This window comes from Trichomonas vaginalis, chromosome V, assembly GCF_026262505.1.
Source record: "Trichomonas vaginalis G3 chromosome V, whole genome shotgun sequence".
NCBI lineage: Eukaryota > Parabasalia > Trichomonadida > Trichomonadidae > Trichomonas > Trichomonas vaginalis.
In genome coordinates, this window is record NC_067207.1 from 24,328,857 (window position 1) to 24,354,132 (window position 25,276).

General features: G+C 31.7%; 15 protein-coding genes across 15 annotated transcripts, besides 3 other annotated features; 9 read left to right on the forward strand and 6 right to left on the reverse strand.

Moving 5' to 3' along the window:
• Positions 1-96: 96 nt before the first annotated feature.
• TVAGG3_0394210 (phosphoprotein phosphatase protein) lies at positions 97-1,345 on the reverse strand (the record flags this gene model as incomplete). Its single annotated transcript, XM_001323994.1, has 1 exon — positions 239-1,345. One exon carries the CDS (start codon positions 1,343-1,345, stop codon positions 239-241), a length of 1,107 nt encoding a protein of 368 aa, XP_001324029.1.
• A 1,389-nt stretch (positions 1,346-2,734) lies between these two features.
• On the forward strand, positions 2,735-3,353 carry TVAGG3_0394220 (alpha-tubulin binding; the record flags this gene model as incomplete). Its single annotated transcript, XM_001323995.2, has 1 exon — positions 2,748-3,323. One exon carries the CDS (start codon positions 2,748-2,750, stop codon positions 3,321-3,323), a length of 576 nt encoding a protein of 191 aa, XP_001324030.1.
• Positions 3,354-4,482: 1,129 nt separating this feature from the next.
• Positions 4,483-4,609: a mobile genetic element.
• Positions 4,610-4,680: 71 nt separating this feature from the next.
• On the reverse strand, positions 4,681-5,391 carry TVAGG3_0394240 (uncharacterized protein; the record flags this gene model as incomplete). Its single annotated transcript, XM_001323996.1, has 1 exon — positions 4,681-5,391. One exon carries the CDS (start codon positions 5,389-5,391, stop codon positions 4,681-4,683), a length of 711 nt encoding a protein of 236 aa, XP_001324031.1.
• A 704-nt stretch (positions 5,392-6,095) lies between these two features.
• Positions 6,096-6,234: a mobile genetic element.
• A 403-nt stretch (positions 6,235-6,637) lies between these two features.
• Positions 6,638-7,246, reverse strand: TVAGG3_0394270 (protein ubiquitination; the record flags this gene model as incomplete). Its single annotated transcript, XM_001323997.1, has 1 exon — positions 6,722-7,246. One exon carries the CDS (start codon positions 7,244-7,246, stop codon positions 6,722-6,724), a length of 525 nt encoding a protein of 174 aa, XP_001324032.1.
• A 671-nt stretch (positions 7,247-7,917) lies between these two features.
• Positions 7,918-10,764, reverse strand: TVAGG3_0394280 (armadillo (ARM) repeat-containing protein family; the record flags this gene model as incomplete). Its single annotated transcript, XM_001323998.1, has 1 exon — positions 7,918-10,764. The coding sequence occupies one exon, from the start codon at positions 10,762-10,764 to the stop codon at positions 7,918-7,920; it is 2,847 nt and encodes a 948-aa protein (XP_001324033.1).
• Positions 10,765-11,405: 641 nt separating this feature from the next.
• TVAGG3_0394290 (uncharacterized protein) lies at positions 11,406-13,148 on the reverse strand (the record flags this gene model as incomplete). Its single annotated transcript, XM_001323999.2, has 1 exon — positions 11,424-13,148. One exon carries the CDS (start codon positions 13,146-13,148, stop codon positions 11,424-11,426), a length of 1,725 nt encoding a protein of 574 aa, XP_001324034.1.
• Positions 13,149-13,853: 705 nt separating this feature from the next.
• TVAGG3_0394300 (armadillo (ARM) repeat-containing protein family) lies at positions 13,854-16,610 on the forward strand (the record flags this gene model as incomplete). Its single annotated transcript, XM_001324000.1, has 1 exon — positions 13,863-16,604. One exon carries the CDS (start codon positions 13,863-13,865, stop codon positions 16,602-16,604), a length of 2,742 nt encoding a protein of 913 aa, XP_001324035.1.
• A 387-nt stretch (positions 16,611-16,997) lies between these two features.
• Positions 16,998-17,921, forward strand: TVAGG3_0394310 (surface antigen family; the record flags this gene model as incomplete). Its single annotated transcript, XM_001324001.1, has 1 exon — positions 16,998-17,921. One exon carries the CDS (start codon positions 16,998-17,000, stop codon positions 17,919-17,921), a length of 924 nt encoding a protein of 307 aa, XP_001324036.1.
• Positions 17,922-19,051: 1,130 nt separating this feature from the next.
• Positions 19,052-25,276: part of a mobile genetic element that runs on past the window's edge.
• On the forward strand, positions 20,214-20,576 carry TVAGG3_0394330 (uncharacterized protein; the record flags this gene model as incomplete). Its single annotated transcript, XM_001324002.1, has 1 exon — positions 20,214-20,576. One exon carries the CDS (start codon positions 20,214-20,216, stop codon positions 20,574-20,576), a length of 363 nt encoding a protein of 120 aa, XP_001324037.1.
• On the forward strand, positions 20,594-20,836 carry TVAGG3_0394340 (serine threonine-protein phosphatase family; the record flags this gene model as incomplete). Its single annotated transcript, XM_001324003.1, has 1 exon — positions 20,594-20,836. The coding sequence occupies one exon, from the start codon at positions 20,594-20,596 to the stop codon at positions 20,834-20,836; it is 243 nt and encodes an 80-aa protein (XP_001324038.1).
• Positions 20,841-21,689, reverse strand: TVAGG3_0394350 (uncharacterized protein; the record flags this gene model as incomplete). Its single annotated transcript, XM_001324004.1, has 1 exon — positions 20,841-21,689. One exon carries the CDS (start codon positions 21,687-21,689, stop codon positions 20,841-20,843), a length of 849 nt encoding a protein of 282 aa, XP_001324039.1.
• Positions 21,708-22,126, forward strand: TVAGG3_0394360 (phage tail repeat-like family; the record flags this gene model as incomplete). The annotated part of the gene is made up of 1 exon (XM_001324005.2): positions 21,708-22,126. A coding segment is annotated over one exon (419 nt), but the record flags the coding sequence as incomplete, so codon positions are not given.
• TVAGG3_0394370 (phage tail repeat-like family) lies at positions 22,374-23,117 on the forward strand (the record flags this gene model as incomplete). Its single annotated transcript, XM_001324006.2, has 1 exon — positions 22,374-23,117. A coding segment is annotated over one exon (744 nt), but the record flags the coding sequence as incomplete, so codon positions are not given.
• Positions 24,501-24,653, forward strand: TVAGG3_0394380 (uncharacterized protein; the record flags this gene model as incomplete). The annotated part of the gene is made up of 1 exon (XM_051232416.1): positions 24,501-24,653. One exon carries the CDS (start codon positions 24,501-24,503, stop codon positions 24,651-24,653), a length of 153 nt encoding a protein of 50 aa, XP_051102146.1.
• TVAGG3_0394390 (phage tail repeat-like family) lies at positions 24,673-25,257 on the forward strand (the record flags this gene model as incomplete). Its single annotated transcript, XM_051232417.1, has 1 exon — positions 24,673-25,257. One exon carries the CDS (start codon positions 24,673-24,675, stop codon positions 25,255-25,257), a length of 585 nt encoding a protein of 194 aa, XP_051102147.1.

Below are 25,276 nucleotides of genomic sequence, written 5' to 3' on the forward strand. Positions count from 1 at the left end.
TGAAATTTAGATGTGAATTTAAGCATCATTATAAATTTGGAGGCCGCCAGTTATATGGCATGCAAATATTTAAATTTTTAATACATACATTATGTTCTTTACTAGTAAATTTGGCAAAATTAAAGTAATTTCTTATATAATTTTGACTTAAAAAGGATATGAAAGTTAAAATTACATATACATAACATTTATAACAGAAAGATATTATAAACATGAGTAAAATAAAATACAAAACAAATCAAAACAATTTTGCTTTTGATCTAAGGTTAAATTGAGAATTAGATCTCAATCTTGGTAATCCGATTGTCAGTGCTCCTCCTTTCATTTCATATTTCTTAGAAGTGATTGAAAAAGGAGCAGTTAACTGTTCTCCCTGAAAAACAGTGTCTCTGTCAACGTGGTAGAATGAAATCTTCTCTCTTATCAACTGTTGACGTGGTGGTAATGAGAAAAACTTCATTTCTAAGAGCTGATTCAAAAATAATAATCCGCATCTGTTATCCATCGCATCTGCATAGTTCGAACACGAGAAAACTGTATAAACTAAGCCATCAATTGCCTTCTGAACACCATTTTGAACGCATTGGTGTCCTCTAAGCACAGAAGTCAATTTATTCTTATTTAAGTAATCTTCAACGAGATTATATCCGTATGAAATACCTAAACCTCTCGTACTGCGTGCGAAAGTCTTAGTTTCGGTTGTGGGATCGCTCCACATCAAGTCTGCAATTAATTCATCTTCACAGGTTTTGATGGGCCTGATTATCTTTTCTATCTGAGAAATCCCATTCAATCCTGATGACAAACCACCGTGAACACAGAAAATCTTGTTCTGAACAATGGCTGCTATAGGTAACCATTCGAAAGCTTTATTTATCTGATCGTACAGGTATTTACCGTTTTCTAATATTGACATTTCATCGAAGAAGCTATAGACGCTGTTTGTATCTGCAAATTTGTGATTTCCGCGTAAAAGAATTACATCATTTGGGAATTGGCATTGTAAAGCAAATAATAGCATAACAACTTCATATGAGAATTGTCCTCTGTCAACATAATCGCCAAGAAAAACGTATCTTGAATATGGTGGCAATTTAGCCATCGAAAGAATTTGAATCAAATCATATAGATTTCCGTGAATATCGCCAACAACATAACATGGCGCATCTATTCTTACGAGAGATGGTTTATTTTGAAGGACTGTAATTGTTTCTTTTACCAAAGATTCAGCTAATTCTGCACTTATTAAAGGTACTGGTACTTTATATCCAATTACATCGACTTTTTCTTCGGAATAACTTGAAATTAATTGCATAAAAGACCTAAGAACGCGTTGAGAAGTCATACAATAAAAAAATTGCTATGACGATAAATTTTTCTATGTGATTATCTCAAACCAAATTGAAAGAATATTCAAAAGTTTTACATTCCAAAATCTGAAAATACTCTTGTGTGAACAGTTTTCAAGAATATCAATAAGATTTTTGATTTGATATCAAATATTCAAATTTTATATTTTGAAAGGATAGCACATTTTTGATAAGGATTGAATAATTTACATACGGCAATATTATATTTAAATACTCTTCACACTCATAATATCAACATTTTTCCTCAAAATTATTTGCAATTGTCAATCTTCTCAAAACTGCTATGGGATTTATCTGTGAGGGATCAAAAAGAAGTGTTAGTGTAGGTGATTTAAATATAATCATATTAAGGACTTTTGAAACTGTTAATTCAATTTTTCCTCAAATAGGTCCCTTGAAATAATGTAATATTATAGCAGCATATATAATTATAATTCTAGATTTATTCAAATTTTAAAATTTTATTATGCTCACGTTCTTTTTTTCATATGCGATGATCTTATCGGAACGGCGGGGATCAAAATAGGAGTACAAAATTGTATTTCTATTTAAGGATCTGCTCTTTAAACTACTCACTATGTGATGCAATGAGATATCCCGTATACTCATATTGGATCAATAGATTAATTCGATAATTTCATGAGTACCTAAAAAAATTAATTTTGAACAAAAATAATTTAATTTTTCCGATGTATTAAAATTTATTATATGATATGGTCTTTCCTGTTAACAATCTTTCTGTGGTTTATAAAATTTTAAGACTCAAAGCTTTTAGAGTAGGCGCAAAGTGTCATGTCTATAGGGAAAATGACTCAATGCAAAATGTGATCAGACTATATCAACGCTAATTGAATTTTTAATATAAATTAAATGCAAATTTTCATTTAATGATGAATTTTAAATAATCTGTATGTTTAATAACTTATGAGAGAACTTGTGATATCAATTATTTTTAATATAAAATATAAATGATAGAAAACACATTAATTACAATATCCATTCTTATATGCAAGCATCCTAATAGTATATGAATTGATTATCAGCATATGAGTCACATTTTAATGTGTAATCATATAGAAACAAAATATTTTGGATTAATTTCAAGCACAATCGACCATTTTTAGTGCAAATATATATAAATGCAGCTTCTAAATAGCTTTCCAGAAAGTTGGAGTTTAAATCAATGATTTGCAATTTCAAATTCTTATTCTTCTAAATTTGAAGATGTATACCTGGTGATAATAGATCGACTCATGATAAATATATCGATGAGCTGATTTATTTTATAAATCTAATTTTGAAGCGATAAATGTTATAAAATAGTCGGTAAGATTGAAAAAATAAAAAGTGTCAAGATACGTTACCTCACTTTTTCTCATGGATGACGAAAAGACCCAAGTCCTTAACTTCAAGGCCAAGATGCTTTCTGACTATCCAGAAGACCGCCGCCGCCAGTTTATGATCTCTTATTACCTTTGCGATAAGACAATGGCTATCTTCGAAGCTAACGTACCAAACTCAGGTTTCCGTGCAGGCAAATTCCTTCAGCGCACACGTGTACGCAATCCAGAAACAAAGAAATTCTTTGAACCAGAGGCATTCTATGTCGGTGCTAAGATTCAAGCATCAGGTCGTGTATTCGAGTTACTCGATGCTGCTCCACACACATTCTGCTTAATGGAAGCTAACTCAGATCAATTCCCAGATGCTGATATCTCATCAGTTGTTAACAAACTTTCTCAGGTCTGCATGGGCCAAACAAAGAACCTCCGCCCACTTTTCGAGAACTACGATAAGGCTAAGACAGGTATTGTTGAAAAGTCTGAGGCTGAACAGGTCCTTTCATCATTCCAGCCAGAACTTTCAAGACATAGTATCGTTACTATCCTCCGCGCTTTCGAAGAGAAGGGCCGCTTCAACTATGACCCACTCCTTAAGTACATCAAGCAATAAATCTGATTAAACACCGTTTTTTATTTTTTTAAGACTTAAATTATTTAATAACGTTTTTTATCAAACGGCAATTTATAGTTATTTGTGTATAAATCTTCATTATATCAACAAAAATAATTAGCCATTTACTTGTTTTCTGTCAAAAACAATTTAACTGTAATTCTATATCTAGATTTCATTATGAATAGTTCTATAAATCATGAATTTTCTGTTTCAATAAGTGCACTTTATTATAGTTGTTCTAATTCAAGGCTTTAATATTAAAAGATATATCCAGAATTATTTTGAGCTAATAAGTGCAATTTAATTGTCGATATGATTACTTCAAGAGATAAAGCAGTAGAATGCCTGGTTTCATATGGTGGCTTTGGTTTACTGATGCATTAATAATAGATATTAAAATTGCGATGAGAACATTTTTCAATAGTTCAGATATCACAGGAATTCCTATCTTGCATGATCCAGGAATCAATGCAAGAAATATATAGGATAAGAGAGCACAAAGTGAAACATCTCATAACTCAATTCTAACGATAGTATGAATATGCGAATATTGCTCAATGATAAGCACCATGCACTCGGCATTCTTTTAAAACAGCTTGTAAAGAATGGACAAATCCTAAAAGAATGTTTAAAAGATGCTTAAAGAAATTGGTGAAGATATTATAATGTTTAACTTGCATTCAAATGATTTTGTATGGTGTGTTGAACTTAAATATTAATAGGTCTGGCAAATTTGTGATAATAATTTAGGCAAACTTGCTGCTTATCTTGAAAACTCATACTGGAACTGAAATTTCACTGAAAAATATTCAGAATCATAAAATGCAAGTCAATTTTTAAGGTAACGGCAAAATGAAACAAAACATACATGTATGTGAAAATTGGTAAATCCAAAAGAGGCATAATGGTTCCATGCCTAAAAAAGAAAGTTGTTATCAGGGAACTAGCTGCTCAAGCTCAAAAGATGAAGTTAACGAGAAGAATTAATTGATAGTGAAAGGCAATTGATAGATTGAGAAAAAAAAATTATAAACGAAACTTTAATAATTAACTAAAGATAGTTGTTCACAGCTATGCAATAGGATGGAAATATTCATGCAAGTAAATCTTATTTCTATAGCTCTTCAATTTGCCACCAGTGTTAGTAATCTGACCTTAAGGGTGCACTTACGCCCCTATGACATGGCATTCAATTTAGATGTTTAAGGTTAATTTTCAATGATGCTTCACGCCGGTTGTCAAAAATTTGAATTAAAGTCAGATGGGCGTAAGTGCGGCCTTAATCTGCCGAAAGAAACTCCGACCAAAATTTTCGCGAAAAATGATTCTGATAAAAACTGGAATTCATAGAATACTATTGTGTTTTTAATTTCTGATAACCGGTAGTAGGTTTGTTTGAATTCACAAATGGGATCCAATTAAGTATTCTATTAAGGAATGAAGGTTGATTGGATGACTGCTCTTTCTGCTGACTTTTTTGTTTTGTCTTGGGTGGGTTAAAAAAATAAATGATAAAACCCATAGGAAATATTGTTTTTGACTTTGGGTATACGCTATACATTTTGAATATTAAGCTTTTCAAGTCGCTATCAAGGAAAAAGAAGAATAATCTTTCACCATATTTACCAGTTTCATTGCCTTGGCAGCTAAATAAATCATAATTATATTTCTTATCATTTTCTTCAGTGTATTTTCTTACAACTGATTTGCCAATTGTAATATTTGAAAAATCTGTAATTTGATTTCCTGAGAAAATATCCAAGACCTCGATAAAATTCTTAACATTACCAACAGTGAGCAATGTTACAATTTCGCCACAAATTCTTTCTTGATATATTGCTGAAACAATTATTGCGTTTGGTCTTCCATTAAATGACAGATTGATGATTAAATGATTTTTTATTTCAGCGTGGAAATCTGATTCGCCAAAATTTGCAATATTATTATCCTTGAAATAATCCAAGAGGAATGTGTTAAAATTTCTATTTCTAATCTGAAGACAGTCTTCTGGTAAGTTTCTTTCTTGACATGTTTTGTCATAAAATTCATCGATAAAGCTTGTCATGATAAAAATTTAAATAATATTGACGGCAAAAAAAATTTTAATAAACATTTAAATTTTTTTCTACAGTCAATACTATGCAAAAATGATATTCGGCTTTTTTTGCGGTTAGGTCGCCTCCCCAAAATTTCAAACCGCAAAAGTGAATGCAAGATCCATTTTAACGATACGTAAACTAAAAAACATTTTGCATTCATATCATTATAATATATTTTTATAAAAATTAAGCTTTGAACGATAACGATTATTAAAATATTTGAATGCCGGATCCCGAAAATTTTCATATTTGTCATGGAGTTTACATGGAATTTTTTTTTCAAAAGTGTCAAACTTAGCAATTCAGGATCTCGTTTGGAGATATAACAGCTGCGATCTCCAAAATTTCAAAATATTACCTTCTCCAATTTCGTAAACTTCCATGTAATGTCAATAACTCTTCTTTGCAATAAATATGAATATATAAATCTCCAAAATATCAGGCATCATAATAGGAATACCACTATGAATATCCCTTTTATTGATGCTTTCACAATTGAATAACAAACAGTCATGTACTCCATTTCTATCAAACTCTTTTGCTTTATTAAGGGGAGTTTTCCCTTCTTGAATTTTTTTTTGTCCACAAACAAAAACAGCAAAATGTATTTCTGGGATTCATACATGAGAAATACCTTGTGAAATGCAGCTGAGAGATGAATAGGATTAAGGGTGCCCTATAACGATGATGTAAACATCACAAATTAACCTTATTAGAACTCGAATGAATGGATTATCCAGATTCTAGTTCTCAATATAATAGCCTTAAAAGTGCTTTTCTGAGGGTGGTCTATCGTCTATAGGGCACCCTTAAACCTTTTCTACGAACCTTTTTATATATATTATTCAAAATTCGAAATCTTGGAAATTTTTGTGCATTGTTTGAGCTGTGTATCATTTTTAATATCACAGCTATTAACCAAGATCAAAACAAAATCAACATTGTGTAAAATATCTTGTAATTGCATTCGTTTTGCATTTTTGGATTAGTCCTATTTTTTTATAAATATTCCATTAGTAATCAAGATTTTCTTTCTATTTCAGTAAAAGCATATTTACATATAATACATCATCCTCTATGGCAATTGCATATATTTATAAATCAAAACTGTGCAAAATAAAAAAGCAGAGACTATACGAGAGAAATATTTTGATGTCAGATATTTCATTTTCACCTATTCATGCACCAAAAAATAATTGATGTATTAAGAATTTTTTATAGGGGACAAAAAGAATTTGTTTCATTATCAGGAGTTCTGATCCCCTTAAAAATTGCCCATATGAATTGTAAGTCACATCATGGAGCAGACATCTCATTTGGTGTTTTACCACTGATATTCCTAACTGTAAGATCAGCACCTGGTTGGGCAATTAGGAAATCATAAACTTGATTGTTACGGTTTTGATGTGCATAATGGAGAGGTGTATTTCCATTAGCATCCTGAGAATTGATATCAATATATTGTAGTGCTAATTCTACATCTTCAATGGACCCCTTTAATGCATATAGATGCAGCATTGTGTTCAATTCTTTTGATCGAGTTTTAGGATTTGCTCCAAACTTGATGAGCAAATCCCTCAAACAATTATTTTGTTGGAAGACTGAATGTAACAGTGCATCAAGTCCAAAAAGTGGATCTCGAACATCAACAAACATTTCGTCGACAGCGACCTTAATGGTAAATTCATCACCTTCGTTCGCAGCCTTTTCTAGCAAATTATTGATTTGCACAAAATTGGAGTTCAGTTTTGGAATACTTCTCAAGGCGGTAGTATTGGCCTCAGTTGTTGGAACAGTCTGTGCATCAAATGAACGTGGCATTCAACAAAATTCTAAGTGGAAAAAAATTCCAAATAATATTGGATATTAGCAATATGGATATATGATGATATATAGAGTTTGATTTTACAAGAATTGATTAGGATTAGATGACTCGTAAAAAATGTAAACATCTCAAAAATTAAGTGCACCCGGAGAATATTCCATGGACGAAATTGAATGGTTTACAATATTCATCTCAATTTTTGAATAAAACCGTATTTTAGAATTTTTGTTGAATGTGACTCTTCCAACATGAACTTTGTTTGATGGAGTCAGAGTGGGGAACAAAACCACATCCTTATAATCCTCGAAAATTTTTTTTAAATCCCATTTTTTAAGGGTCCACGGTCCGGCCAAGCGAAGGCTATCGTTCAATTTCAGAATTTATATGGCAATGTCCATATCTAATTATAGATTCTGATTTGATATCATATTTATATACTGTTTTTAATACAATTTTTGGATTTCGTTAACCAAGAAGCCCTAAAAAATCGATTCTCACTAGGTGAAGACGATAACGATAATTCACCTTGAAAATGTACCGTGGGCCCTTAATGAATTTGTAATGCCCAAAACAATTTGAAGTAATTGGCATTCCAATATTCTATGAACCGTTTGCAGAAATAAAATCAGCCCTTTCCTTTTTACAAATAAAACTTAAATTTTTATCATTACAAACAAGTATTGATATTCTGCTCACATTTATGGAAGAATTCGATTATCTTATTGATTTTAATGATGTGCTCCTCATCATATTGATCTTTTGAAAATGTTTCATTAAATCTCTGAATCAACAGCGAAATTATGTTGATTTTAACAAGTTTCATCAATATCGATGGTTCTAAATATGTTAAGAACCTATATAACGCAAGATTATAAGGAATTCTTAATTCATCAGAAATTTGAAGTTTCAAAAGCAAATAACTAAGAATATTGTACATATTATTTGATACTCGTGGTGGTAATGAGTTTAGCATTACAATTAATGAATCATTTGGAATATTTTGATTTGAATCTGTCAAAAGAAAAGAAGCAAAGAGAATTTCATCTCTCTGTTGGTCGTTGTATGAATCTACAACTACGAATAAGTTCCAAACTTCATTTGCAAGGTTGATTGGGAACCTTTTGTTGATAATGGTTCCAAGAACAAAAGGAATGGCAAATTTAGAACTAATTGATCGGAATTCAATGGAAGGAATAGCTTTTTCAATTCCTCTTTCAAAAATTTTGTTTTCAAAAATAGATAAATGTGTTAATTTCGAAAACACAAGGAAATAGACGGATAACTTTTCTTCTGTTGAATCAATCATTGTTGACATGGCATTAGATATCAATTTATGAGCTTTCAATAAGTTTTCATCTGATAATGAACTTAATATGTTAGAAATCAAAGTTGTGATCTTCCTGGATGGTTCGCAAGATGTATTTGATAATTTTATCATCTTGTCAACTAAGATTACTAACAAATTATATCGAAATTCAGGAGAAATCAGATTTGATTCTAAAATTTGGCAAAAATTATCACAAATGTACTCGAAATTGTTGAGATCTTGTTCTTCAAACTTCTCTAATGAGTTCGAAATCAAATCATTGACAATTTTCGGATCAAATGATATTTTTATCATAAAACTCAAAAGATCTGATATGACAGGAAGCAGAATCTCATTTGTTATGCAATTATTAACAATCTGCATCAAATTATTGAATGTATCTGGAAAATATTCCAAAATTTTTGTAAAATAAGGCAAAATTGATGAAATTACTTCGAGTTGCATCTGCATCAGATAAGTATGTACAACAAATTCATCATTTGATGATGATCTCTCGAGTAAATCCGAAATTATCTCGTTCAAAGAAGTTTCTACGAAATCTGTTTCTCCAAATAAACTGTCCTTGTAGTTCATGACAATTATTTGGTAAAGCGATAAACTGTTGAACAAATAATCCGTGTCATCTTCATGCATTTGCTGGAGAGTGAAGTCTATTATGTCCTGGATGTTCTCAACAAGCGAATAAGGTATTGCTGCAATCAAAGAAAACAAAATTGAGCTTCCATTTATGATATCAACTTCTTTTATGATTTCTGTAGCATAAGAATATAAATCTGATGCATATTGCTGGGCTTCATCAGCTTTATATGCAATTAGATTGGTCAATATCATTAAAGAAGACTTTGTTATTTCATATATCAATAAATTCTCAGCAAATTGTTCGAAATTGATACATTTCGGATTCTTTTTGATGATGATAACTAATGATTGTGCTGCAAATTCATTATTTGTATCCATTGCGAATTGGAAAAAGAAATTTGCAAAATTCGACCATTGTTGTTCTTCAAATTCAACTCCTGACATCAGAACATTATTAATAAGGTCTAAAGTATAATATCTGATGTTTTCATTCTCAATTTGAACGAGATTAATTAAAATAATAAATAATTCGTCAAAAATTCCAACAACGGCAGGAAATGCATCTACAGCAGCATTGGTATATAACATCAATGCTATTATTTGATTTTCTTTTAACTGATTAAAATTATTAAATTTTTCAACAATAAATTGCAGAGTTTGTTCAAAACCAATTAGTTTAAATAGTGATAGGGATAACTGTTGTAAACACTCTATTGTTTGATTCAAATAATCTTCTTCTGGCGAATATAAATTTGAAGTTTCATTTAACGATAAATTTAATAGTTCTAACGTGTTTTCTTGTGTCAAATTTATCGTTGATGTTATAACAAGCTTTCCAAGTAAGTCCAATGAAACTTCTTTCATTTCTTTGTCGAAATCATCGGAAAACACTTGAGAAATCAAAGGATAGAGGTCATAGAAGTCAACCATATCTAATAGGTCATCTCTTGTTGCTATAAGTAGTTGACAAATCGAATTATAATCTTTTGAAAGTTTATTATTTATCAAATCTTGTAATCTTTGGATCAAACTTTGCTTATACTGTGTTATATCATAGTTCAACTCTTGATTCTTGTAAAAATCAACTATATTTATTAGAATTGAGAAAGTATTTTGATTAATTATTATATTGTTATGAACGAAGCCAGAACTGATTATGTCAGTCATTATATCTTCATGTCGTGAGAAATTTAAGAACTTAGCTAAAAAAGAAACGATATATAAATTATTATTCTGATAAAATTGCAAACAGTAGCGGCCAAGAAGATCAGATTCTATAATTTCATCTATAAACAGCCCTAATATACTCATGCTGTAATTTACCGTTTCATATTCCGAAACTGTGACTGTATTAATTATGATTTCGGTGATTGTTTCTAATGTTTCTGGAGTAACTCTATCCTTCATTAAAATTAATGATCTTTTAAGAACGAACAATGCATATTTCCGAGTTGTTTCAGATGATTGACTGATATAATTTAACAGAACGGGGAAAAAATCTTCGCATTGCATTAGCGTGTCGATCCTATTGACGATTTCGTTGATATCATTTCCGAAACTCCGAGCCAACTGAGACAATGATGATCTCAAGTCATCATCAACGTTCATAATGATTCGAAACCGATGCTACTTGGGTCAATTTATGATAGGAAAGCAACGAGATTCAGCAACTTTAGCCCTACCGAGAAATATCAAATTTGATTATTATTAAAATGATTGCTCGAGCCGCAATAAATATGCAACAAACAACTATTTATGTATAAAAACAAACAAAAAATAGTATAATACGAGTGGATTAAATTATAATCTGAATTTTGAACTGTAATTTGATGCGATCGACATTAATCTGGCATAGGAATGACTTCATATGAGAAATGTTCAAATATATCGAACTTATTGCTTGGATATATAAAATCGGGAAGAATTGAACTCGAAGGATTCGTTTGAGATTGATGTCCAATCTTTGGTGGGATGTAATTAATTTGTTCGATATCTGTAGAGCATGGTAATTGAACATCTAATTTGATCGGATTATAATAGACTCGTTCAGATGTGCCTTGAGGCGGTCTTTCTTCTGGCTTCTCAATAATAGGCTCACTAGATGACTTTAATAGTTCTAAAACGCTCCTATCTAGCCATTGTTCTACCATCCAAAAATATCTTTTTCAAAAAATGGGCAATGCATCAGTGCATTGCATCATATACGGCAAATAAATCATAATACTTTATATAACTACAAAAAAAATAATATAATATTTAAAAATTATCTAATCATGAGGGAAAACAAAGGCATTAATGACAGGCAAGATGGTTACTTTGTCATCTTCAGTCTTAATATTATACAAGAAATCACCTTCATTGTATATTTCTCCTTGATAATCGATAGATAATGAATCTTGGCCTTCATCAATAGCCTTCTCAAGAGAAGAAGCCAATTTCATCAATATCATATCAACACAAGACATCTCTGCATGCAAATCTGTATAAGGAGGATTAGTTCCAGTGAAAATTTGTTTCAAATCGAGATTTTTCTCGTCATCAGTAATTGTTTTCATTATCTCTATCAAAATGAAGTAATATATAACCGAAATAGCTGTGTATTCATCTAATAAATGATTGCATTTCTTAGAAAATACAAAATTATTCATTTTTTCGATTTTTTCCGAAATTTCGAGCATTTCTATCAAAGGATTCAATGGTTCAAGTATTTGGTTGAGTTGTTTGCGAGTAGGGAGATCGAATTCGAAGCCTTCTGTGATCAATTTTCTTCTAATTAACGGAACTCCGTATAATTTCTTGAAAATATCTCTGTAATTGATTAAATCTGTCTCCAACTCTTTCAACCTTTCCTTCAAGATGTCAATTGTCCGGTTAGAATACGTTCTTGTCTCATTAAGATAATATTCCAACAATTTTGTTAAGAAACCCTCTCTATCGATGACATCCAATGGTATACGATGTCCAAATATGTATTCTGCAGCCTTTGCAAGTCCAGAAAAGTCATCTTCTTCCTGAGTTCTCAGAAATCTCGCTGTATCAAGGTAAAAATGGTACATTCGAGTAGCTCTTGAGTCTAAATAAGAGTAATTATCGTAGAAATCTGTAAAACGAGTCACATAAAAGCGAGATAAATTTGCTAATTGAAAACAATTCTCTACTTGGTTTTCGTAATAAGAAGAAGTGACATATGATATGAATCCTTCTGTTAAATAGTTACTGGCAGCTGGATAAACAAAATTGGGATAATATTTCGATAATTTTGAGGGATGAAATTCGATTTTTTGGATTTTCTGGGAAATTTGCATGAAATACTGAGCAAGATTCTTATCTATGGCTGTTATAATGTTATTAGTGGAATCTCGTGATAATAATGAGAAACTGTAAAGCCAAATTGAATTTATGAAATGTTGGAACTCTTCTGCGTCTAAAATGAAGCTCGCGAACATAACATATTGAAATGCGGTAGAAACGTCGCAAGATGGATTGTAAAGAAAAGAAATCTTGCTATTTCCGGAATTTAAAAGGGATAAAAGGAAACCTATTGAGTTTTCAGTCACTGTATTGATAATCTCATTTAATGAATCCTTAGTTGCCTTGTTATTTTGCTTTATTTTTTGGAGAATGATTAAAGCAAAATCTTTGAATATCTCTGGTGAGATTAAGTTGGACAGAAACATTGAAAATGCTCTAACAAATACATTTAATGTTTTGATATCTGCCTCTCGTACTTTTTCAAATATCGAAATAAATTTTTTTGCGGTTTCTGTATTTTTAGCTTTTTCTTGTATATCATCTGTAATTTTAGCTAGTTTATCGACAATCTCTTGCTTTGTATTAAAAAAATTTCGGATTTTTTCAAGATAATGAATTGCTTTTTCCGGAGATTTGGCTAATTTTGATGTTTGATTATCAAGATATCGAATTTCATCCTTGCTCAGTCCAAATGTCTCCTTTATTTCCTTAAATTCTAAAGCAATTTTATTCGAAGACATTTCGCACCAAAAAAAAATAAAAATAAAAAATTCATTTAGATAATCACCATTTACTATGAGATAATCATATTTTTCAAGATATTAATATATGGTTTCACTAGTGGGCAATTTCAGAAATTTGTGAATTTATGTATTTGATGCTCAATATTCAAGTGGGAAATGCACTCACAGCTGAAACAATAGAATAACTACTGACCATATCAAATTAAAATAAAAAAAATTAATGTTCGATATTTGCGACAAATACAAGATACCAACAGTTCAATCTCTATATATATTCTTAGTGATTAGAATATATCATTATAGATGAACAGAAATTCGTATATTCTCCCATCAAATGTGAGATTTCTTAATCTCATTATGTGTGATTGAATGCTAACATATAATATTAAGACTTAATTCATTCTTGTTAAAATCTGTTTGAATACATTCGCTTCAATGAAAGACTTAAACTCATTATTCATTGAATTTATCCAAATTGCATCTTTGGTATGAGTTAAAGAGAGCAACAACTTGAAATATAGAAATTTAAGTAGTTTTACATTGATATTACCCAACTGTCATGAATACTAGGCACATTGTAGGTTGATCTCGGGAAATCGAATTCTCAAGATTTTGAAATGATAAAAAAATCGAATTTTGAATATGATGTATTTGCTCTTTGATTCGATATGCATATTATAATAAAATTTTAAGGCATGATGTAAATAAACGATGGATGATGCTGAAACTATTGGAAACTACCTCAAAAGTAAAGATCCACAAAAAATTGATGTAGAATCGATATCTTTGAGGCAGACTCCTGCTACTTTACATGATTTTGCTGTAAAATGTTCAAATTCTGATGCATCTTATCTCAATGGAACTGTTTTTCTGATGAACAAGAGTCTATTTTCACTATATGCCACCCAGAATCAAGAAAACAAATCATTAATCCGAAATTCACTTATCGAAATCAGCAAAACAAATTTAGATGACTTAGATTCATCAACAATTGTCCAACTTACATCTAATATTTTCAGGACAGAAGAGTTTAATTGGCCAGAACTTATTGATTTTATTCTAGAATCCCTATTTACGACTCACAAAGGAAGATTATTCATCAAAATCACATCATTACTCAAAGCATTCTATGATGAAGCCCATTTATCCAAAGCATACAATGCAATTACGAACTACATGGCTTCCCAAGATCCAAGATTACAACTTTCTTTAATAATTTTACTTAATAACATGAACAACAGTCGTATTTTTGATGACAACATTGAACTATTCGACAACATGTGGTCAGCGATCATCAATATCTCCAAGAATCTCCCTCAGCGTATCTCATCATGTGTATCTACAACTGCAGAGCTATTTAAGTCATTACCAAGTATCTCACAGCTTAATTCCAAGTCATGTTCCAATATCGTACTATCAGCCAATGATTTTGACTCGTTAAAACCGATAATTCCATTCTTACACATCATAAACACTGATTTACTGTCAATTGTGATTACTAAACTACTTATCTTGATAGAGACACATGAAACATATTCATCATTTGTACTAGATATCATTACATATCTTTGTTCGCAAGAAAACGAGTTTATTCCTGATGAAAAACTTGAAATCATTTATTCCAAACTTTTAGACAGTTTACCAAACAAACCAGCCATGGCGTTGTTTGTTCCTTATTGTCCATTCATCTCCGAATACTTTGATGAAGAAGAGTTCTATTTAATTCTCAAAGAACTGTTGATTTCTGATGATGAATTATTCCACACATTTGGACTTTTATGTCTTGAAAACATTGGAGATCATTCTGAATATTATTCACTTACAATTCCTTCCAAAGTGATTTCTCTTGTCATTAGAACACTCCCCAACAAACTATCTATAGATACAATCAAGAGTTTGATCAAATCAGGATTGTTTGATCATGAAAAATCTGTTTATGACTTAGCAAATCATTATTACAAAATTTCTAATGACAAAGAATGTATTTTTGATTTGTTTAGATTGTATTTGAAGACACCTATATCTAAGGATTTAACTATTGATGCGATTTACGATTTCGCTTATTTAACATTGTTGAAATCCCAGGATTTACGTGAAATTGGAAATTGTTTATCATTAATTTCAGGAACTTCTTTGTTTGATTGCGATTGTTTCGCTCCTTGCGCTGAAGATTACATTCCTTACATTCTTAAGTTGTTTAATAACAATGTAATGATAGAATACGCGTTAGAAAACCTTTCTTATTGTCTTAGATGCGAAGAAGAACTCGCAAAAGACGTTTGCGAATCAAGGATGAATCAAATCATGAAATTTGCTGAAATTTATCCTTCTTCAATTTCATCAGTAATTTTGATTTGTTGCTTACTTAAGAACGACAAATGTCTTGAGAAATGTATAGACATGATCAAGAATATCAAAGATCCTGAGTTATTATACGAAGTCAGCGTTAATTCAGCAGAAAACTTAGAATATCCTGATGATTCGAAATTTGCTTTTGACATTTTCCAAATTTTGATTGATCAATCTCTCGTTGTTTGTGAGAATGATAAGTTGAATTGTATATTGGATTCTATCATCGATATGATGAATAACTACTTGATTGATGAATCCCTACTTCATCCACTTTATATATCTTTCATGTCAATGAAACATCCTGTTTTTAATGCACATGGTTTTGCTGTTTTTTCTGATGAAAAAACAAGAATTTTGTCATTTTTGGCAAATTACGCTAAATACAATGAAGAAAGCAAATCGGAAGTATCTAATACTATTTGTTCATGGTTTAGTTTGTCTAAATTCAGCATGATGTCTTGTTTCACAGATGTCATTGCTGAGTTAGTCGAATTCGATGTAATTGGAGATGAATACAAACGATTTTATGACATTTTGTTTTCGAATTTGAGTTCGGATGAAACACTTGATGACAGTAGAATATTGAGAGCAATGATGTGCATTGTAAGGATCTACACAGAGTCTATTGAAATTGATCTATTGACAGCACATTTAATCAACATGTGGTACGAAACAGAAGAAATATCTGGTCCATGGAGAAGTTCCCTTGGAACATCTATTTTAGAATTATGTGCTTTAGGTGCTGATGCAATGACTGAAGACATTGAAGATGTTTTAGTTGATTTCCCATTTACATCTGACTTCTGTTGTTGCGATATTGCTTGCGAATCATTGGTAGAAATTGTTAAGAATGATAAGTTTGATGATTTAGTTCCAAGTGCCGCAAAATCAATGTGTGATGTCGCAATAAATAATGATGCTTATTTGTGCAAGATGGGAATTCTAAAGGATACTGTTCACCACATGAAAGAAGAGCTTAAGAATATATTTGATAGATACGGAGTATTGGTTGATGAGTTTAGGAAGATATACCAAGAAGGAAAGGAAACTGATTTAACAAAGTATAATAGAATGATAGATGACTTAAAACTAAATAAATAATTCTTATATTCTCATGTTTAAAATAACATAATCAAAATTTTTATCGAACATTAAAAAATTATGCATCAATTCAATAATGGAATTGTGATATAGTTAATTAAGTATACTATATCATCCTTGCCGAAATCTGTCTTAAGGATAATGGGCAAGGATAATCTGCCAATGTCTGATAAGATCATTTAAGGTTTTTTCATTTTAATTCATTCGGTATATTTCAATAGAATGGTTAATTTTAAGTAATTTACCTATTGTCGCACACATTTCCTTCACTCAAAGAGAATATTGATTATTTGGTTGACAAAGTATAGAAATTCTTTCAAAGATTTAAATGCTCCCTTAATATATATATAATATCTCTTAGATATTTCTGAGTTATTGAAATAATGAAAATCGATGACCATCTGCACATTAAATATAACTGATACAACTATATCAGGAATTTTTGAGAATAAAATATGTTCTATTCAAAATGAGGGAAAAAATGAAATCATTACAGAGGTATCCTTTTTACCAGATCTAATTGATATTGCAAATCTCTCAAATTTCATTAATATTAAAGTAATTCCTACTGGTTTATTTGCTGGTCATAAAAACCTTACCCAAGTTGTTTTTCCACCTAATATAATAGAAATTGGCGAAAAGGCATTTTATGAGTGCATAAATCTGTCTGGAACTTTAAATCTTCCCAATGAAAAAAAAGTCTGTAATAAAGCATTTTATCATTGTAAAAATTTGATAGGCTCGATTAATTTTCTTAAGTTAGAGTCGATTTGTGATAACGCATTTAGTCTTTGTTCTAATTTAAATGGAACCTTAAATTTTCCAATTGTGAAAACTATTGGTATTGGTGTATTTGGTGACTGTGTTAATTTGACAGGATCAATTGATTTTCCTTTTTTAGAATCAATCGGCGGCGCTGCATTTCTTCGCTGTTATAAATTAAATGGAAAAATAAATCTTCCGATGATAAAAAAAATTGGTACTTCTACATTTAGTAGCTGTCGTAATTTGATAGGATCTATTGATTTTCCTTACATAGAGTCAATAGGTAATGGTGTGTTCACGTTCTGTTGTAATTTAAATGGAACAATAAATCTTCCAAATGTGAAAATAATTGGTAATGAGTCATTTAATTGTTGTTATAATTTGACAGGATCAATTCACTTTCCTTATTTAGAGTCAATTGGAGAATATGCTTTTGGTTTCTGTTATAAACTAAATGGAAGTGTATATCTTCCTAATATTAAATCAATTAATCATTCTGCTTTTGTCAATTGTATAAATATCATCGGAAATCTTAATTTTCCAAAAATATAATCAATTGGTCCGTGGGCATTTATTGGATGTAAAAGTTTGAATGGTAGTTTGAGCTTTCCAAATATCAAAACTATTGATGACATTGCATTTTCTAGTTTAAAAATTACTGGATCAATTGACTTTCCTAATTTAGAATCAATTGGCTATAGAGCATTTTCATCGTGTAAAAATTTGAATGGAATAATTAATATTCCTAACGTTAAAATAATTAGAGATGATGCATTTAGGGAATGTGAAAACTTATTTGGATCAATTAATTTTCCAAATCTAGAATCTTTAGGTCAGTCTGCGTTTTTTGAGTGCAGAAATTTAAATGAATTAATTTGTATTGGTGGCGTTAAATCAATTAATAATTCAGTATTTTTTGGATGTTTTAATATGCTTGGATCATTCAAAAAATTTATTTTTCATTCAGTTGGAACACAGGCATTTTATAAATGTTATAATTTGAGCGGAACTCTTGATTGTAGGAAACTTACAAAAATCAATAATAGTGCATTCGAATGTTGTGGTGTTGAAAGTTTAATTAATAACGTGGGTGATTTTTCACCCAGCCATAAGGATCACACTTTTGAGAGTTTTACGTGGCATTTGCCGGCAAATGCCATGTAAAGTTATCTCAAATATTTTAGGGTAAATGCACCGGCAACCCCTGGGAAATAATTGAGAATAAATTACGTGGCATTTGCCGGCAAATGCCATGTAAAACTCTCAAAAGTTCAGCCCCTTACGGCTGGGTGAAAAATCACCCACGTTACTGATAATATTTTATCGATCGATTCTGATGCATTTTCAAGTTGTCGTAGATTAGTAAACTGTTCTTTCATGAACCTTATCACAATAAGTAAAGGTGCATTTTATTTTTGTTTAAATTTATCTGGAATTGTTAACTTAAGTAATGCATTATATATTGGTGAGAGAGCGTTTCAATTTGATAGAAAGATTTATTGTATTATTTTATTATCATCGGAAATAACAATTGGATATGATGCATTTGATTCTAATGTTAATTTGACAATATTACACCCATTGCATTTGAAAAATGAAATAATTTCCAATTATAAATCTCATAATTTCTATATTTATTATTTGGGACTTAAAGATCCTAACAATATAATACCATTATCTGTAAAAAAAAAAAAAAAAGGTAGTGGGGCCTCCAGGCACTTCGTGCCCTCTAGCCCTGAAGATGTTTAGTATAACTTTGTCCGGACAAGTAAGGGTCTATCGTCGCTACAGGAAAAGTTACGGGCGTTCCAAGGAAGTATACTTTGAGAAGCCTTTTCTGTCACTTTTCAGGAAAAAACATTTTATTATTATATTATATAAAATGAATTTACAAAACCACGTTACCCTTCTTTTTTGGAAATAAGATGAGAGATGTAAAGATATTCTATTGAGAGAACTTAAGAAACTACCGAATGGTCTAACATTTGTAGATTTGTTCGGTGGAAGTTTCTATATATCCCATTTGTGCCATACAATATTCCCAGACTCAAAGATTATATGCAATGACTTCGACAACTATATGGACCGTCTCAAACATATACCAGATACAAACAATATATTGAAAGAGTTAAAAGAAAAGATACCTATAGGTAAGATGGAACGTATACCATTAGATAAGAAAAATATTGTGAGAGAGGTTTTGAAAAAAGCAGAATATATAGACTGGGATAGTATATCTGCTAGACTATTGTATAGTGGTTCTATAAGAGTTCATGACATTGAAAACACTTATGTCAAATGTTTTAATATTAACTATACAAATGTTTTCAAAGAGGACATAGAAAAAATATATTGAGGGTATAGAGTTTGTGAGATGTCATTGGACAGAGTTGTATGAAAAAATATAAAGACAAGGAAAATGTTTTCTTTATAGTGGACCCGCCGTTCTATAACACATGGGATTTTCAATACCAAGTAACTGGACTTTGAGAGACTCTTTAGAAACTTTAGACGTTATACATAACCATCCATGCTTTTACTTTACATCCGATAAAAGTGGTTTGGAAACCGTTATGAGATGGTTAGAGGACATACATGACTATGAGTTTAGATATGACAAGATAGAATATGAGAGAGGTCCTATAAACCGGAGAAAGTGTCATAACAAAGAAATTTTATTAGTAAGTAAATGTGGTTTGAAATAGGACTACTTGTTTTAGGTTTTTTCCATTGTGTCATTTATTTATTTGACGTGGCAGAAAGGTACAGAGAATATGAAGATGAACCAATGCCTGCAAATGTCCAGTATATGTACTCGTAAGAGATATTTTTATCTAATATTAAATGGACGCACAGAACTTAGCAAATGCACAGCAACCTGGACAACCAAACCCAGAGAATATTCCAAATGAAGTTAGAATACAAACTGCAATGGCAAACTATGGTCAAGTGTCAACAGATGTACAAATGCAAACTGCCATGTCAAATGACGCTGCGTTAGGCTTACCACCATGGTATGCAAATATGAGATGGAAAGAGTTTTATACAAACCCTGAAGTGGGATATAAACAACTTTATGCAGATGACGCGAACACAGGAGTTGACCCAGAATATGTTTTCTACCAGAGGAGAAACAGAATGTATGAGCTCCAGTTAAAAAATGCTATGGAACTCAGAAGGAAACGTAAGAGACTAGGTGGACATTAGATTTTTACACGTAGTAAATGGGTTTCTTCAGTAGTATTGGAAACTTCTTCAGAAGAGTTGGAAGAGGTATATGGAATGGAATAAAAACCGTAGGAAGAGGAATTTGGAACGGTGTCAAAAATATTGGTAAAAGAGTAGGTCAGTTCGTTGGTATTATACCTAAAGACCCTGAACCAGAAGAACAAGCTCCTGTTATACAACAGCCTGAACCTACACCACAGTCTAGTTGGCAACCAAATCCAACACCTCAACCGTATTAAAAAATTATATTTTTACCGTTCGATAGTAGTTGTATATGAAACTAAGTTCTAAGTAAAACGCATGGTATAATGGAATTATTCTTTTTCTTCCATCTGTTGTAAACCATACTTGAAAGTCTGAAATACTTCCACTTGGTGGTTCATATAGCTTTGTAGGTTTTTCGTAAAAGTCATTTGCCAAGCATAAAAAAGAGTTTTGGGCGCCAGAAAATGAAGCATGAACTATCACAGCATCTTGGTCGAAAACATTTTCATATGTTCCATTAGGGTTTTCGACTTCATAAAAGTCCGGGTGTACTGGATATGCTGCAGGCTGATTTAACATCCTCATAAATCTATACCATGCCAAGTTGTTATATTTTGTAGAAATATAAACGTTTTCTCCAAGGTCTTCTATTCTATTGATTTTAACAGTTGCATTTTTCCTGTCATATATAATATCGAGATGGTACTCTCCTTCGTCAATATTATACTGGTTTGCATATTCGATATAGATATCGTTTATTTTTTCTTGAAAAGCTTGAAGAGTTGTTTCTAAGTTTACAAGCAAATTCACTTGTAAAAGTTTTCCCTGTTCAAATTTCTCATACATACGTTTTTCTTTGTTATAGTATCGAACTTCAAAACCGACTGTAAATGGGAAACCATGTATGGCTTCTGAAATGAACTTCATTCTACGAAAGCCAATAGCTTTTGTGACGGATGGGTCTCTTAACCATCTTAACGGGTAGTCAAAACGATAGCCTTCATGCTTTACGGTCTCTGTCTCAAACTTTTGACCTACATTGGTAAAAAGTTCATCTAATGGTTTAGTTGTAGCAACTCTAGAATTTTCTTTTTCTATTGAAAGCATATTTTATCTAGAATAAAAATGTCAAATGAAACAGCGTCTATGAGAGAAATACAACACAACCGACAACTCATTATACAAGCTCTAAATAAGAACACAACAAACTTTTCAAACTATTCTAAGATATCTGAGTCATTGAAAGAAGGAAACTTAAAACTGACATTAAACCCAATGACAGATGAGTTTCTATTTCAAGACAATAAGAACCATACTGTCTGTATAAATCCAACAAAAGGAACTTTAAACGAGAAACCTATAAATGAACTTCTTTTGAAAGCAGATGTTGACAACAAAGCTGACAAAGAATATGTAGACGATGCAATAGCAAAAGAAGAAGAAAGAGCTAACAATGCTTATGCAACAAAAGAACATACTCATCCTGAACTAGCAGACAAAACATATGTTGACAATAAAATGTCAAGTGAAGTGACAAGAGCTGAAAACGAATATTCTAAAAAGACTCATACACATTCTATATCTGAAATAACAGACTTAAACGTTAGCCTTGAAAAGAAAGCAGATAAGGGATGGGTGGCTAGTGTGTTAGTGAAGAAGGCGGATAAGGAATATGTGGATGAAAAAGATAACGAAATGAAAGAAAGGGTTGACTGGTACCATGAATGAACATCGAAGATTTTAAAAACTAAAGCCGATACAGGATGGGTTTCAGGATGTTTAGACCTTAAAGCAGATAAAACTTATGTTAACGATGAGTTAGAGAAGAAAGCAAATAAGACTCATACACATACAAGTTTTACAACTGTTGCTATAGAAAGTATTGAAGGAACGGTTGAAGAAACTGGTGGGGATGCATTATATTGTAAACCTCCTAACTTTCCACAAGGTTTAACATCGGATGACGACATAACGACGATGAGAAACATTAGATGTAAAGATGTTTATGTCATGAAGGATGAACATAATATTAAATTCACTGCTCAAGATTTATATGACAAGAAAGCAGACAAAACAGAGCTTCAAACATTAAAGACAGAAATACTTCAAACATTATATCCTATAGGCTCTATTTATACGTCAATGAACTCTACCAGACCAGAAGGAGTACTTGGTTTTGGAACTTGGACTCAAATAGTCGACAGGTTTTTGTATTGTGCAAACTCTTCAAAGGAAACAGGTGGAAGTAAAACGATTTCAGGTGAAAACTTACCTGCACACAGTCACTACATAGATTTAAGTACATCTCAAGCAGGTTGGCATAAGCATAAATTTTGGGATTGGTCAGCAATGAAAAAAGGTAAAGGATATGATGTGAAAGACGACGTTCAGTTTGCTATAAATTGTTTCTGGGGTAACACTCAGGGAGATGGAAACCATACACATCGCGTTTCAGGGTATACGCAAACAACGGGACAAAGTAAAGACTACATGCCACCTTACATGACAGTTTACGCATGGTATAGAAATGCTTAGTCGTCATTTTCAACTTCTTTAGCATATTCGTCAGGAGTTGTCTTATATTGGTTAGGAACTGTCTTTGAAAGTATACCACCTTGAACTTTGACAAGTTTGAAACGAGGTCTGACAATAGTAGTTTTATCTTCTGCTTGCAGTCTGTACATTTTGCCATGTTTGCCTAAAACTTCATAATATTCTCTTGTATACTTTCTTCTATTTTTACGAACACGAATGTGAGTACCTGTCGGGTTCCCATTGTTGTCATAGTCAATAGTATTTTCATATGGGTCGCGTTAGGTATTTCTATTTTTACTTTGTCACCTTTCTGAAGTTTGAAGCCCGGCATTCTTTCTTGTTTGTCTCTTTTACTAATTATTAAATATATAGTCTTTCTCTAAGTCAGGGTTTGTTTTTCATTTCTTCGGGGGAGTGGTTTCCCAAACCTTTTTGTTTACGGTTATTGTAAATATTTAAAACTTGTCTCATCTTTGCCTGGGGAAGTGTCTATATTTGTCATCATATGACATTCATTTGCTTCACCACCTTGTGGTTGGTTTAAGTCTTTAACATTTTTATACAACCGTCAATGACACAAGAGCAGATGGTTTTGGTCGACAATGAAATATTGGTTTACATTTTTTGAACGCAGATAGTTTTAATATCGTCTGATTTGAAAGAACTTTCATAGTCAGACGATAGTTTTGTTGGATGGTATTTGTCAACGAATATTGTCAAGCAGTTTTCACATCTAAAATATTTTTGGACCATAATGGTATGGCTTCACAGTATCTTGTGTTTTGACCGACAAATATTAGCCAGTATGGTGGTCCATCTGTTCTAACTCTCGGAATGTTTCCAAGATATCCATAAACCAAGCATTTGGTGTTGAACTAAAGATTTTTACCATGAGTGCTTTCTTTGTCGCTTTAGAAACATAGGGGTCCTTGTTTGGATTCGTCATTTTTATCCTATAAGAAATGGGTTTATTTGGCGCGTTAGCAGGAGTTGCATCTAGATTTTTACCCGCAGTGGGAACAATAGCCAGAGGTGTATTTGGAGTTGGAAGGAAGATTTTGAGTACATTAGGTATACTTAAGAGAAAGCACAACCTATTATACAAACTGTACAGAAAGGTTGGGATGTAGCACGAGATGCAACAAATCTTATTCCAAATCCTGAAACAAGAGGAAAAGTTCAAGGATGGATGGACAATGTAGGAAAGACAAGCAGGAAACTATTATAACAAAGCAAATGACTACTATAACCAAGCAGGACACTATATGGACCAAGGTGAAAGATTCTTTAACAGAGGATATAACCATGCACAACAGTGGGTAAACAATAACCAACCGCAACCACCTCAAACTTGGGGAATGTAAAATTTTTTACTGAGATGAAATGAACAATACAGCATTGAGACAAATGGGTTCAAGATGGATTTGTCGACTTCCAGCAGTTACACAACGTGTTTGTCAAGTTCTTCCTATACCTCAGGAAGTTTTAGACCGACTTAAAAAACAACAACAACCAGTTGAAAACAAACCAAACTAAAATTTTTTACTGAGATGAAATGACCGAAGAAGTTGAAACGGTAGATTTGACACCACAAACAAAAAGTTCAGAACCATTGTCAAAACCTGTCAAAGAACTTACAGATGAAGAGAAAAATTCAATAATAGAAAGTGCCAGGTCTGGAAATACAAACCCTAACTATAAAGTCACTTTTCATAGAAATGGAACGGCTAGTATCTCAAAAAAGAAACAGACTCTCACAAATAAAATATTGAAGTCTGAAGGAGCTTTCGAGACAACAGATGGAAAAGTTTACTTCACTGACCAACAGTTCATTATAGAACATCTCATTGACTTAGAGTCGAAATATTCTAAACTTTACAACAAACACAAAAAGTTGAAAGGAAAACAAAAACAAATGGCATATGATATTTATGAAGATGTTGACAACACAACTGTTCCTGCAGGTGAGGTAAAGTCAGAGGAACCAAAAAGTGACGAAAAACCGATAGAAGAAGAAAAACCAAAAACTGAAGATAAACCAAAACCAAAGTTTAGTTTGGAAACTAAACCAAGTCAACCTTCATTAGCTGGTATGGGTTGGCGTCAAAGACTTATGGCTTCAGGCGGTTATGTAAAGTAAAGAAAAAAAATATTTTTTT